The following is a 16,211-nucleotide window of genomic DNA, read 5'->3' as shown; positions in this document are numbered from 1 at the left end:
CCAGTTATGCAACTTACTCAAGCTCACAGGTGCACTTAATCTGCACACGAGCCACCATTTTTTGGGCTGAGGCTTGTTCTGCGGAGCGTGGGCTGACATTTGGTGAGTTAGTAGTGAAAAGCGGGAACATTTAAAGAAAGAAGGAGAAAACAAGAAGAGAAAGTGCAGTAAAATAGAAGGACAGGGAGGGGCAGGGAATGAGGGTACGAGAGAGAGAGAGAGCGAAGTGGTGTTTTTTCCAAATATCACAGCAATTTGGTATGGCTTTATTACCTAATGCACAGGCCACTGAATTTAAAGTCTGTATGAAAACTTCTCATATTGTACCAAATCAAATACAGTGGCACCTCGGCATATGAACTTAATCCATTCCAGAGGCGAGTTTTTAAGGTGGAATTGCGTATTGCAAAATGCATTTTCCAATAGGAAATAATGTTAATGCAGATAATCCACCCAAACAGTGTAATTATGTATTTGCATATAAAAACTATCAAAACAATTTTTTTTTTATGTAAATGTATACAATTATGTAACATCTATACAACTTCTATACATATATATATATATATATATATATATATATATATATATATTATTTATATTTTTTTTCCCCGATTTTCTCCCTAATTTAGTTGTGGCCAATTCCTCCGTCACTAGGGGGCTCCCACATTAAGGCTACTACTACCATTCAGCCGGGAGGGCCGAAGACTATTACGTGTTACGCTCCTTCCTATACATTAAAGATATTTGTAAAAAAAAAAAAAAGTTTTGGGGGGAGTAAGATGAGTAATAGAACACATCAAGGTGAAATTTGAAATTTTTTCCCTGTTTGTTTGTGCACGCATCACATAAAAACTATTGATCGAATTGTAATGGGGATTTCACAGGTATATTTGGCCGAGCTTAAGGTAACCTATAGGCGTGGTTTAATGGAAAACAGCTGTATATAATAAAAAATCTACCTTAATATTATTAGTTTATCTCAAAATTTAGCAGAGTGTGCAATTAAAATATCTAATTAATAAATGTAATCTCACACCTTCATTCCATGCACTTCACAATAAGACGTAAAAATTTTAATTAATTCTAAAATTTAACAGATGGCACTGTACATTTTTTTAAAACGCTGCTATGAGTGTGCAATTATATTCCATGAGAACAAAGTCGCGGGCATATCTAGTATGAAATAAATAGACATTAAACCTTCCCTTAACCTTAATTTATGGTTCTTTATTTCAACGGCTGCTTTAACAACTAAACTGAAAGTGGCTCCCTTGCTATCGTGCTTGCTAACATTTTTGGAAGCCATGGTTCTATGTCTTCACTAAATCATGCAGAAAATGCAAAAAGAATGAATAAATAAAAATATGTAAACTCGCTTCACTTGGCTTTTCACTGACGCAAACAAGGTTTGATGGGCAACCGGATGTTTGCGCAACTAATGTATGCACAGCTGGAAGTAAACACCACCGTACAGTATTGTACAGTATGTGCAACCGTCTTCGTATGCCGAGGCAAATTTCCTTCACAGTTTTTGTTCTTAAGTTCATATGCGGGGGTAGCACTGGAATGATATCAATGAATAAGAACTATATTTGGAAAAGAACACAATAGAGAGCTGACTTTTTTGAACTTGTTGCTCTATTTTAAGTCAGTTTTGTCCCTTTTGCTAGCTACATGTCTGATATTGGCGAACTGGGAAAGAAGGAGTCATATGCTCCCTTACAGAGGAATTTCATCTCTCTAAAACACAACCTTGGCAAACTTATACTCTTTTGCACTTTGATGTCGAGCACTTGCTTAGACCATTATCCCCCTCTTGCATGCCCTTAACAATATTACACATTGCTCTTAAATTGATTGTAAAAATGTGTTGTTGTTTTTTTTTTTGTTGTATTTTCAGGAGTAATGCCAGTTCCAGACCAGTTCTGTGACAGTAAGAACTCCAACATGTTGAGCCCAGTTCTAAACGCCTCCAACGGGGATGGATCCGAGACAGAGACGACCTCCGCTATCCTGGCTTCCGTTAAGGAGCAGGTCATTCAGATTCAATGGCTAATAACTGGCTTTATGATCATTGACTGTTTCATTGGTTATCCATCCTTGTGTACTGCATATGCATTACTTGTACTGTACACTTCCGTGCATAGTTTATTTCCAGACTCTGTGATTAGCCAGATTAACCTGACATAGTATCCAACCACAGCACCTTGTCATTTTATTTTCAAACAGTTTTAGAATAAACTCCCAAATGATCAAAGCTGTTACTGCATGCTGTAATTAGTGATTATGTGGGCCATACCATTCCTGAAAACCCCGTAAGCACATGCTGAATAGAGTTTTTTGACTTCAAGATGCAAATAGCACTCGAACTACACTAGCGTGTGAATGTGTGGGGGAGCACCATGCCCTGGCCTGGACTGACATCTCATCCAGGGTGTAATCCTGCTTTATTCCGAACGTTCACACGATAGGTTTTACTGCATAAATTAAAGATGAATAAATCAATGGTTTAAATATTGTAAAAGCATAAAATTGAATATTTGCTGCTATAATATGAATTCCTTTATCTCTGTTAATTTATGCAATTAGACAATTATGTGCCAGCAGCGCAAAGCATAAAATTGGTATGGAGTTGCAGTACAGGTTCAAAGATTGTAATGAAACTTCAGAGCACTTTTTTAAGTGGCTCTGGATAAGAGCGTCTACCAAATGCCTAAATGTAAAGGTAAAAATTTTTATATTGGTGACTTGGCATATTTGTTACTGACATAATTCAATCGAAAAAGGGCATAATAACAGCTGTTGAAGTGTGTATACGTTTTTAGGACCCCTACGTATTTATGTGCTACAGTATAGAGGTGAAATTTCAGTATAACAGGAAAGGTGTGATCTTCTGTGATTTTCACCATAATCTCTAAAATTTAGCAAAAACTAAAGATTGTAAGTTAACAAGCAGTTCTGTAAGTGGAAATTGCATGTTTTATCCCATCCACAATTACAATAATGTGTCTTGTGCTTTTCCATTCCATATGGCTGCATAGAGAGGTATATCTGAGTTACCTTATCCTTCCTTCTCAGCTCCAACCAATCTGATCATTCTGTTCTGATGCTGTCATCAACAAGGCATTTAGACTTCTGAGAATTGCTTCTCCCTAGATGTTTTCATTTATTTTATAAATTTATTTTTTTCACACTATTCCGTTTAAATTGTTGTGTCTGAAAATCCCAAGAGATTCTGAAATACTCAAAGCAGCCTGTCTGGCACCAACAAACATGCCATGGTCGAAGTCACTAAAATCACTCTTTTCTCCATTCTGAGGTTTGACGTGAACAGTAACTGAAGCTGTTGACTTGTATCTGGATTATATTATGCATTTAATGGAATAGATGCCACGTTGACGAGCAGGTATACAGTTTTTCCTTTAAAAGTGGCCAGTAAGTGTAGGTGTGAATGAATAAAGGAAGGGTTTATCAGCTTAAACATGTGTGTCATAGAAGCATGGTTTATGTAAATAAAGGGAAGTCAGGTCAAGGTCAATTCGAGCCTATACACACACTTTGACTTGTAAACTACACAGTCCCTTCTAAGAGTACTGGAACTGCAAGGCCAATTCTTTCCTTTTTGCTCCATACTAAAAGCAACAAACAAAACAAAAAAGAATATGAGATGTTCATATGAGATATAATATATGAGTTGGTGTTTATACAACTTGATGTAACCACCTTAAAACATGGTACCTACAGTGGCATATCATCCAATTAATACGTGAACAAAAATATTGGAACAATCGTTGTCTATACCGCTAATCCATCGCACACACTACTGGCAATGTGGGAACGCCAATTAGTCTAATCTGTAAGTCTTTGGACAGTGGGAGGAAACCACCAAGCATGGGAAGAACATGCACACAAACCTGACGCAGGAATCAAACCCTCGACTTTGGAGGTGGGAGGCGATCTGGCCACCTGGAACATCAGTCACTCACTCATCGTCTATACCGCAGCTAAGTCTTTAATGCAGCTTCTTTTAGTTGTTTTCCGATTCGATCCGAAATTGGAATGAATTGTCAATCAAAATGAGAGAGTCGCGTAAACCTTTGATAATCTATTAAGTAAGAAAATGTTAGCCATTTGATCTGATCTCCAGTGCCCGAGCAGTGCCACCATATTGTAAAGTACAATTGAAGCAATGGCTTAGCTTTCGAAAGGCTTGCAGTGTTGGCTATAATGACTCTGCTGCCATTATAACAACAGTTTCTGACCGCGATAAAAGGCATTTGGTTTCATAAGTGAGTCAAACATTTAGAAATTTTGGAATATTAGTTCAAAACGACACCACATAACTGTCACTAGTTAATTTTTCACAATTTCAGACACCTGGGCAAATTTCCAGAAACGCCTGCAGATGTGTTCCTGGGTGAGCGAATGCAGAGGAGAGAGATCCTTTTAAGCTCTCTGTGATTTTGTTCCTTTTATTACTAGCTTTTGGGTTTAATATGCCGTTTAATGCTTTTAAGTATCCTCTTTAAATAATCCATTTTTGTTACTCACTCTCATTGTGATCTTATTTGTAGCCTGAAGAAGTTCAGTCCGGCCCAAAACAAAATCAGATCTATAAAGAGCAGCCGAAAGTGCAGCTACACCGTGTCTCGATGGGAATCTTTATGATATGGAATTTAACAGTGCTAAACACAAGCTGCTATTAAATTTAGATTGGCTCGCATTGCACTCGAAGATTGTTCCTCTGTGAACATCTAAGCAATCATATATGAGATGGAATTCTTTTTACAAGAATGCATTCTTTTTACGTCTTACTGTAAAGACTTTTTAAGAGCCTACATCATGATTATGTGTTCTCTACAAGCAAAAAACAGAAACTTAGTGAAACGCAATAACGTTTTATCATAAACAAAGTTTTATCACTTTTCATCAGTAAAAAAATTTAAATCAATTTTGGTTCCATGCAATAAGACAAAAGAATTGGACAAAGGTGATCATTGGACATTGCTTGTGTTTTTATCGCACAGTTCATAGCAGGTCAGTGTAAATAAAGTCTCTTATTGGTTTGTCTCTAAAGTTTTGTCATGCCACCTAATGTTAATCAAAAATTACTAAGAGTAATAACATTATGTCACTCCTCTCGTAACTCTGCGACCTGAATAGGGATATTACTCACTAGTCACAGTGATAGTCACAGTGATAACAGATTGCTCTGTTATGTAACTTTCTGTCGAAGGGGTTAGCATTTACTGTGTAAACAATAGCTATGTGTTAGATCCCCGATACAGTGAGACAAAGACCATGAAGTTTCCACTGTGTCATAAAAATATCGAAAAGCACAACGGGAAGAGGGTTAAAATGTAAAAATGGGCATTTATTAAGTTTGTACTACTTCCTTGGGTGCCACGGTGGCTTAGTGTTTAGGACAGTTGCCTTGCACCTCCAGGGTGGGTTTCCTTTTATAGTCCAAAGACATGCAGGTTAGGCTAATTGGCGTTTCCAGATTTCCCTATTAGGCATCAAGTTGGTAACCCGACCCCTTAAGTAACTGCTAAAGAAACAATAGATATATGTCCAGGTTGGGTAGAATCCTGTGCCAGATAGCACTTGGACGAACCAAAATACCAAAAGTACTACCAGGTTTTTCTACAGTAGCAACACTCCTGCTTCAGGAGAGTGAGTGTAGAAAACTTGCATTAGGTAACATGCTCAGGAAATTCTTTTCACTTTACTTAGGCTCTGCCCACGTTTACTAACACCAAGTGGGGTCTGTAACGATCAGCCATAACTTTAAAACCACCTAGATGGCCACCAGAGTGGCTCTGGCTTCTTGGGGCGGGGCTCCGCGGGGCCTCTGGGGGGTGCTACAGTGTTGGTTGTATGCTATGGTGTCATTGGTTGCTGTGGGTTGTGGGGTGGGGCCTCCGTGGATCAAACTTGTTTATCCAGTGCATTCCATGTGTGCTTGATTGGATTGGGATCTGGGGATTTTAGAGGCAAGGTGGGAGGCCTTAGGCTCTTTGACTGCTGGGCCCTGTGGTACACCAGATATTCTGGTGTGTTGCTATCATTACCAGTCTTGGCTTTTTTTTAGTCTTGGCAATTTGTGCTGCATTGGCTTTTCTGTGGAGTCAGACCTTTGGTGCCATTGGGCATGGATGAGCCTTGGGTGTCCATGACACTGTTGCTGATTTGCTGGGATATAATTGGTATTCAGTGCTGTTCACTTCACCTCTCAGTGGTCATAATGTTATGGCTGATCGTTGTATATACAGTATGTACAGTATAAATGATAGAAAGAGCACAGTGTTGTCAATTGTAATTTAAACCACTTCAGTTCAGTGTTACTGATGAACTATGGCTTTAGCGCTAGTCAGCATGGCATTGGCATCTGCTGGAAGTGCAGCGAGTTCAACCAATCTATTTTGTGGAAGATATCTATGGTAAACTGTCTCCTACCTGTCTTTGCTTCTGACTTTCCTCCACTGGCTTCTGGTGTCTGGCAGAAAACTGCCTCGCATTTTAGATGCAATGAAGCAGCTAACCGATAATGAACTCATGTAATGAAACATAATGCAGAAGACAGGATTTGTCTTAAAAGACAGAGTGTCTAACCCTAACCTATACATTTCAGGCAGATTAAATGCTTCATAGCTGGTGAAACCACTGTGCGCATGTCAAAAAAGTTCGATTCTGATAAGATGCTTTGAGCAAAGCACATAAATGCACATCTTATTAGAATCTCTTAGACTGATTTTATTAGGATTGAAGAAATATTGTTCATGTAATCAAAGCTATAATCAACTTTTAACCTCAAACCCAGACATCTTAAGTGTCTAGCAAATACAAAAGGATTGACTTTCAGAGGGAATTTAATCAAAAGTAATACAGACTTACAGCTGTTCCTTCTTTATGTTGCATTGAGAATGTCGTGTGTTTGTTGAAGGTTTTTTTTTCACATAAGCTTTTACAGTACAACCTGTAACTAGGAACTACTGTAAGTCAGAAACAGTGTGTCCGTGTAACAGATACTGTATGATGACCATATCAATTTATGGTTAAGCTGATCACTTAATTGACACAGTTAATCATTGCCCATTCTGCAGTTGGCACTGTAATAAATTATCACTATCTATGGATGACAAGTTTGTGGGAATGTACAGTATATGTAGCTGTTCTTCCTGTTATATGCCTTTCTATTACCGTAGTAAGAAACGACACGTGTTTATATGTCAGAACGGCTCGAGGCCTTATTCAAACACATGTGAAGCCGTACAGAGATGGAATTGATTATGACAAGAACTCCGCTTCTGGTCCTTGTTAAGCGTGCTCTACCACTTTTAACCACAGGAGAGGTGGAAAAAAATTGACACACTCTCAGGGTTTGGGAGTGACATGGGGAACGGTAAAGTAGGCCACCGTCATAGGCTGCTATCGGCAAGTCTAATAGCTCTGTTTTTAGAGAAGAGAGATAAAAATGTCAGCCATACAGTCTCTCAACCACACCCCACCGCTCAACGATGTGCTTTTTGGTTTTCGTTACTTTAAATTCATCCCAATTCATTAGTCATGGACAGGTTCCTATTTTCTGTTCCTATTTCTGTTCATATTCGCTTCAATTTATTAACTGATTTGCTATTAAATTTTAAATTCAATAAAATTTTATTTAGCTAGCGATTTCAACAATGGTCACTGCCTTGAAGCAGTTTCACGAAATGAAAAGAAAATTATGGAAATGTTTATGAGTGAGAAAAATGTGTATGAATCATAATGCTCAGAATGTCACTGGTAAGCAAGCCCGAGGGTAGCTGCGAGGAAAAACTCCCTGAGATGGCAATAGGAAGAAACCGTGACAGGATCCAGACCCAACAGGGAACCCATCTTTATTTGAGTGATAACAGATAGCAGAAATTGTTTCGAAGACATACTGTGTTAGGCAGCTGGAAGTTCAACATAACAGAAGATGTCTAAGAGTCGACACACTTCAGTTTGGCCCCAGGATGAGTCAGACAGGTGCAGAAGGCAGAGGGGGTCTGGATCATTGGGAGCTCGGGAGCAGCATGTGTAGCTCCAAACCATCATGAAGCAGAATCCAGCTGGAGGTGGTCCTTCTCTGGATGTCACAGGATCATCTCAGGGTTGGCCTCTGTCTGCTGGATCTGGCACAATCTTCAGATGCCTCAGGTGGAAAAAAATGAGCGTGGCTGGCGTTCATGATATAAGAAGCACTAGATGAGAGTGTGCGTCTGCTATGATCAATACCACCAATATGTTAAGCGAAGGAATCCTAAGGACAATTCGTTACTCCTGCTATAGCTGCACAAGGTTATCTGTGCACGCTGAGTGATACACACACACTCTGTTGCTGTATCGGTGTCACTTAAACTCAGGGTTCTCAAATATGTCGCAACCAGCCAGGAACAAACATGGGCTGTTCCTTGCACCGATTACTATTATAGTATTTATATTACTACTTCAAAATTAGACAAATTAGGCAAAAATCTAAAGTATTGGAACCGTTAACTTTCCACCCACAAAAGCCAAACCAGTTGCGTTATTTTTTAAACACACACACGAGTGTTATAATGGAACAGTTGAAATACATAAAGTTCAAGTGACCCGTACATTAGGATTATAATTTCTGTAACACAAACAAAAAGTAATTATAACTTTTGGTACTGACATAATTTATTATAAAAGTATTCAGCTTCAACCAATAGAGGGCATCGTTCTATTTTAGTCTGGACCTTTACTCTCTAAAGACCTACACTGTATATCCAAGACCTGTATAAAACCTCCATAATATTACTTTCAGTTAAAAGTAGTATTTTTTAGTATCCAGGAGCATGTTAAACGATACAAAATATTTAGATACAGTGTGTGTGTGTGTGTGTGTGTAAATGCAATATATTTTCCCCTGCTGTGACTCACTGTATGTACTTGAGTATGCACTGGTTAGTACACATGTTTATGTGATCAAAAAAGTGGGCGACACTTATAATGACCCCGTTTCACGTTAAATGTTCTTCCCTTTAACTACATTTCCACTTCCTACTGTAGTCGTCTGTCTGCAGGGTTCGCTCGTGGCCTGATCGCATTAGTTCTGTCACTGCAGTCTTATATGAGGGCATGTGCTGATCAAATGTAGACCACTATTTAGGATTTTTATAAACGGAGATGATCAGCAATACAGTGAGTTCAGGAAAATGAAGGATGAATGATTAAATAAATGATTTAAAGAGACTGATGCACATGCACTTACCCAGGCATCAGTACCCCATTGGTGGTTTAACAGAATAACACTGAGCAAATGTCAGACACCCCGGGACTTTAGCAGGCTTTTGTGAGGGGAGGATGAATTTGGAAAGTGCAGGCGTTTTTTTTTTTTTTTTGTTGTTGTTTTGTTTTTTTAATGGCAGCTGTGCTAATACCAAATCACAGGCTTTTCTACAGCGTTCAGGTTTTTAAATTGTCACTCGCAGTCGGTTCTTTACAACTGATATAAATAATGATTTAAACAAATAGCTTTTGCCAGAGGTAGTCCTGGAGGAAGTGGCTCTCAATCCTCTAATGCCTTTTAATGTTCCATCACATTCAAATGAGTGGGAAAGTTCATAGACGTTATCTTAACGGTATCTTGGGGGATCCACAGCGTTTCTTGTTTTTTTTGTATTTTCTTGCCAGAATTCATACTTCACTTTAAAAGAAGACTTTCTCTGATATAGCTGGGGATTTGCAGCTCCTGCTTGCCTTTCAGAGTTAACAAAGCAAACATTACCAAATAAATCCTTCCCTGCTTAGGAAACTTCTTCCACAGACACTTTTTTTTGCATTTTAGCGCTTCCCTTAAGCTCCCTAAAGTTCTCTTTCTTTATGAACTTTAGAAATTTGTTTTTGTAGGTTATATAATCGTATGGTCTTTAAAAAGTTACATCGCAGCCTTTGTCCACAAGGTAGAACTTGGCAATGATGCCCCTAAGCCATAGCATGTATTTTTATCTTTAATATCAATCTCATTATTTTATTGTTTTTTCCTTCTGTAGCAGGATTGCAACAGCTAGTTTGCATGTGCACTTATTATGAGATGATCCAACAAAAACCTTCTTGTTGAACTTGTGGAGGTTCCAAAAGGTTATTCCATAAAGTTATGACCAAATATACTATACATACAGTACTTATCTAACATTTAAGTATTTTCTTCAGTATTAACCCACCCAGGGGGCAGTATATAACACCCTGATAATACAATATGTGTCGTCCAATCATCAATGTCATGAGAGACAGTCCTACCCTGAAAGGTGCTCAGAGATGACTTCCATACTCTCAGCAGTGAATTATAATCATCAGCTTCTTTACACTTTGCATATAAGTGTACTGTATAATGAGGATCTTTAAGAGACTTTAACACAAAATCTCTTAAAGGGTTCCAGTAGGACTCATTGGGGACCAATGACAGCATTGTGTCCTTAGAGCTCCAGAGACATGCCATCCATGGTGGTGAACTGCAACAACGTCCATATACAGCTGTAGGGTAGATGGAGACTTGCTGCTGTGAACTGGTGGCTGTCCATTTGGGACAGCTGATCTGCTCAGAGAGGGAGCTGCCAGAGCGTTCCTACCTCCCGCAGTGGAAACCACGATATTGCCTTCCATCGTGAGAGCGTTACGGTCTAGTTGCTGAATCCTGCACAGAGTAGGAAGAATCAGCAATTGTGAGGAACAGGCATTTAAGATGTGGCAAGCCAGAGCATCATGTCCTAGAGAACCACAACCAGTAATTTAATCCCTTTTGACTGCAAAGCAGACTGCCCTCAACTTTATCTGGTTGATGTATCTTACATCAGGAGGCCACCTGAGCCCAATACCCCTGTGGCATCTGAAGCTCCTCTTTTACTGAGACACATTTTGGTCTTTGGTGTCTGGGGTCCAGTTGCAGTCTTATGACCAATCTTTCAAATGCCTGCAGTTCCAGCAAGCCTGGGAAATTACTGATGTGGATATAATCATCCATCCAAGCATTCTCAAAAGAACCTGGAAGCGGTCTGGCTGAAACTTTTCAGTGAGGTGCGATAATATCTGCCGCATGCCGCTGAGTCTGGCTTCATTTCAGTTCAATCCATTTTGGTGAAAGTTTAGTGTCAGCTTGTGAGTCACAATGTCAGACAGTGGGTGGATGTGTTCTGGATGGAGGGTTCCTTATTTAAAGTGCAAGGGAACCAGAATTGTAATGGCACTGGCTATCAGAGGAACCTACAGTATGTGTACACCATCTAAATAGACTTTAAACTGAAGTGCCTGACTGAGGAAGGCAAATCATAGAAAACACTTCGAGGAAGTTGCAGTGACAAAACTAGTAGGTCATTATCAGTATGACTGGAAACTCATGTGGCTGAGAAGTGCAACCCATTGTGTCACACTGTCTCAGTTCCTGGATTATTGATTTCAGTTGAGCCTTGTTTCCTGCCAAATTATTCTTTGTCTATAAAGCAATTCAGAATACTGTTTTGCTTCTTGAGGTGCTTGTCACTGGGCCTAGGAGGTTACAGACTACCAGCTGTTTATACTGTGGGACCTGAGCCAAAATCAACTTTTAGCCAGGATTTAAATCTGCCAGTCAGTGTGTCGGCACTGGCATTGTTCCACAGTCAATATAGACAGTGCTGGAATTAGACATTCAGACATTTTCTGCTCTAGATGAAAATGTCTAAATGTCTTTTAAGATAGTCAGTGCCAAGTCAGTGTGCAATTCTGTGATGCCTGTATTGTTTTTCTATGAAATTCAGGCATTGCATGTCTGCACAAGCCTTGTAAATTGATTAGCAGAAACTGCGTTCAAGTCAAAACAGGACTTGGGATGGAATTCCGTGTGATTGAAGGCATAAAATCTTTTAACATTTACAGAAGCCTTCAAGCACAAAACAGTAATGGGACTCTTAGCCACAGTGAAGCATTTGAATAGTGCGATTTCTTTTTAAATGCCGTCCATGAATCACAATTTCGACTGAGCTAGCTCGGAGGCCATTGCAGTTCTTCCTGGAAACATTCAGCAGATATTATCTTAGAAAAAGTTATTGCCAAGAGACGCATCTGTCTGAGAACTGTACACACAATCATTCACAAACACCACTTGCATATTATATCCTGACCTTACTTCAAGTGATTGAAGGAGTTCCTGGGAGACCAGAATTTTAGACATGAAACATTCAGTCTGATTATGGCCCTGACTGACTAAGAAATCTTTTTACCTTGATGGTAGCCAAGCACTAGCGAAACGCTTGAATAAGTCTATTAGTGTATCAAGAGATTATTTTGAGAAATTAATGGAGTTTTTACTCTCGTAAATGTGTTCTGCACATTATTATATCAGCACAAAGTCCCGGTTTGACTTAAACACCCCTCATAGAATATGATTGACCAATATGGTGGAGAAGGCGTTGAAATTAGCCACAACCTTTAAAGTACACCTTTGTGTGAGTACTTACAGTAATACAGAATTGAAAAGCTTCCAAGGATTGAGAATCAATTCAAGACTAATTGATACTACAGTGCTTATAGGCAGTTCATAATTCAAAAGAACATACACTTAAATGTAGGTTGCAAATAAGGGGGCAGGGTCTGTCAACAGGCTTTGGAGGACAGGGATCCTTTAGATCTGACAGTGTTCAGAGGCTGCTAATCATATAGCTCATAGAGTTACATACTGTTTTCCGACAGTAATCTGACATGAATACTGTTGACCAGCATGAAATAATTGTAATGTTGTGTATATATATATATATATATATACATACTGTATATATATATATATATATATATATATATATATATTACATGTAATATATATTTTTAAAATAAGTCTACTAATATATAATATGAATGACCTAGCACATGGTGTTTTTTAGGTATTTTTTTACAAATAATATATTGATATAGAATATTGAGCTCCTGTCATCATTCATGTAAAATCTCATAAAATATTATGACTTATGCATAATAATTTTAAATTGATTACCTGATGCCAAAGGAATTGCTGACATGCCAGGATAATTGGAGAAAATAGCTTTATACGGTTTTCAAATCTTAATCAGTTTACTGTTCAGTGATTGCACATCATAATAACTACATTTAATTTACAGTATTAAAAATATTTTATAAAAATCTCTGTATACTTATCTCAGTGTATACTCCCATGAGTATATTACATTGACCACAAAAAAACAAGAGATGTTGATATGATAAAAAGGGAGAAAGAGAAAAAGAGATAATTATTATTATTAAAAATTATTATTATTATTATTATTATTATTATTATTATTATTATTATTATTATTATTAAGTGTCAGAAAAATAGTTTAGGTCATAATTATATATAATAATAATCATCATCATTAATAATAATAATAATTATTATTATTATTATTATTATTATTATATAACTTATGACCTAAACATTTTTTCTCCCACTTTCCATAGATTTAGGGTGTACATTTAAAATACACAGTCAATATTTTTATATAAAGCTGTACTAGTGAATGGTCAGTATAATTGGCTGAATTAACTGCATCAATGCATTACAGTACTTTGAGAAGGAGACAGAAAACATGGGGCACAGAAGGGGGCATTGAGAAATCTACAGTGTACTATAGCAAGCTAGCTAGTTTAGAGAAAAATATTAAAATTAGGTTTCCAGTGGACTATTATAATACAATTGTGACAAAAGATCAATAAATTAATAAATAAAATTAATAAAAATAATTTAATTATAATAACCAAATATCAATAAATCTTAATCTGTCCATGTGGTGGTAAGTAACAATTGCTTTTGATGTTACTCCAATGTTATGTGGAAAGTTAAATTTCTTTGAGGAACTCAAACATACAGTACTCTACACACACACCCATACATACACCACAGCCAGTTTGGGGAATGTTTTGAGGTCAAAAAAGCACTTTTTGGCCAAGTCTGTAAGTTTTGAAACTGAAAAAAGCCAAACATGACTATAATAAAGTGTTACAGTAAATCTATAGTAGCTTTCTCAAGTAATGTTAACGGTATTGATTGAACAGTGTTTAATATGCTGTGTCTTTTTGCTAAGTGATCAATAAAGCTTGTATAACTGTAACCAATAATACTTGTTTAGTCTATATTAGAAGGCAACTTATTCATGTTTTTTGGCAAATTATTAATAACTAATAAAAACCCTGGTGAAATGAGATTACTTAAATTGTTTTCCTAAATGTCTACACTGAACTTCACACTAATCAGCCATAACATTATGACTACCCGCCTAATATCAAGTAGGCCCCCCTTTGCCAGAAAAACAGTAATGACCTGTGTGTTCTGATCATTTTTGGTCAGTCTTGACCACTTGATACCAGGAACATCCTATAAAAGCTGCAGTTTTGGAATTGCTCTGACCTAGTTGTCTAACCATTAAAGTTTGGCTCACAGTAGCTACATTTTCAATATCTCGTTACAATGGCAGCTGAAAATCGGTGGGATATACAGTATTAGGCAGCAGGTGATCATGTTTTCCTAAAGTTGATGTGTTGAAAGCAGAAAATATGGGCAAGCATAAGGATTTGAGTGACTTTGACAAGGGCCAAATTGTGATGGCTAGAGGACTGGGTCAGAGCAACTCCAAAACTGCAGGACGTTACTGGACTAAAGTGGTCAGTACGCCAAAGAAGGAAAACCGGTGAACTGGCGACAGCGTCACAGGTGGGCAAGGCTTACTGATGCACATGTAGATGTGCTGATTGTGATAGAAATGTGTTAGAGCACACATAATGTTATGATGCTAAAAGGAGGGACCTACTCAATATTAGGATCATATGGTTGATTGGTGTAAGTATTCGGGTAGCAGGTTTCATCATCATCATCATCGTCTATACCGCTTTGTCCTGTATACACAGTCGTGAGCCTGGAGCCTAACCCAGGAAATTTAGGGCAAGAGGCAGGATACACCCTGTTTATCAACTGTATGGCATACACACATAGACACAGTCATACTGTCATTCTCACTCAATGGCCAATTTGGGGATTTTTAGCATAATCGGAATGTCTTCGGACTGTGAAGAATTCCAAACAGAATTCCTGGAGGAAACCCACCAAGCAAGGGTAGAACATGCGAACTTCATGCACACAGAGGCGGGAATCGAACCTGGCCAGGAATCGAATCCGGACCCTAAAGGGTGCAAGGCGACAGGGTTAAGCCATCCTGGATAGTTCAAAAATAAAAGGTATTCAACTCAACTCAACTCATCACTTTTATAACAGGTCAGGATCAGGGACTGTGCTAGACTCTACCTTTCCTGGCCAGATGAACATCTCTGTTCTTATCACATTTTTCCCCCTATACACCTTAAGGGTCTCATTAGTCTCTAAAGGGTCTTGTTAGTCGGATAGAAAAGTGACAGTAATTGCAATAATTTGTAGGCCAGTGACTGGCCGTTGCCTCTGGACTTCCTGCATGGAGGGCTATATTTACTTAGCTCCTGCCACAGAGAGCCAGCTATTGTAGGCCACAGAGGCATAATAGGCACTCAGCAGCCTCGGAGTGAGAGAGACAGAGTGAGAGAGAGAAGGAGAAGTATGGAACAGAGTGCAGCTGCTCTCTCAACCTGGGGGGAAAAATCTTCCTGTTCCACTCTAAAGCACTTTTCACTTGTTTCCCCCCATCAAATGGCGTCAGAAAGGAGGAGGGCGATGCCGGCGCTGGTGGGCGGGTCTTTTGTAAGGCAGCCTTGCATAAATAATGCAGAAGGGGTTCGGAGATTGTCTGTTGCCATGGCGACCTTTGTGCACGTCCTCTCGCGCTCGCTCTGCGCGCCGCGCTCTTGTTAAGTGGATGTTAAAAAAGCAGTGTGCGGAAGAGACGGCATGTCTGTGTGCTGCACTTCGCTGGATTATTTTTTCCTCGCCGGCAGTTTCTGGAGCGCGTGCTCCGTGCGCAGGTAAGCGGCGGCTGGGTTTCAATCCGCAACAGGTGCATCGGCGCTACTTTAGCGGCGCGCGGAAGAAGAAGAAGAAGCAGCACGCGCTCACGCTCGCGCGGTGTCTGTCCTTGTTCCTGGTTGCAGGAGTAATGGATTCTAATGCATGCATGCTTCTGATAAAGTCGCGCGCTTGTCTTCATCTTCACCTTGATCTTTTGTATCGCAGGCGCTGATGCATCTTGCACTTTCATGCAAACTAACCCCACTCC

General features: G+C 38.8%; 1 protein-coding gene across 5 annotated transcripts in view; it reads left to right on the top strand.

Annotated features, from left to right (window-relative positions):
- The first annotated feature begins 1,908 nt into the window (after positions 1–1,908).
- Positions 1,909–16,211, top strand: part of ctnnd2b (catenin (cadherin-associated protein), delta 2b) — a 77,880-nt gene continuing 63,577 nt past the window's right edge. For all 5 annotated transcript variants that reach the window (XM_053493877.1, XM_053493902.1, XM_053493893.1 and 2 more), the window contains exon 1: positions 1,909–2,037. In XM_053493877.1, coding sequence (XP_053349852.1) covers positions 1,909–2,037 — 129 coding nt within the window. The remainder of the gene's footprint in view (positions 2,038–16,211) is intronic.

Source organism: Clarias gariepinus, chromosome 1, assembly GCF_024256425.1.
Source record: "Clarias gariepinus isolate MV-2021 ecotype Netherlands chromosome 1, CGAR_prim_01v2, whole genome shotgun sequence".
NCBI lineage: Eukaryota > Metazoa > Chordata > Actinopteri > Siluriformes > Clariidae > Clarias > Clarias gariepinus.
The sequence above is the reverse complement of the archived record's forward strand: the minus strand, read 5'-3'. Positions and strand labels throughout refer to the sequence as shown.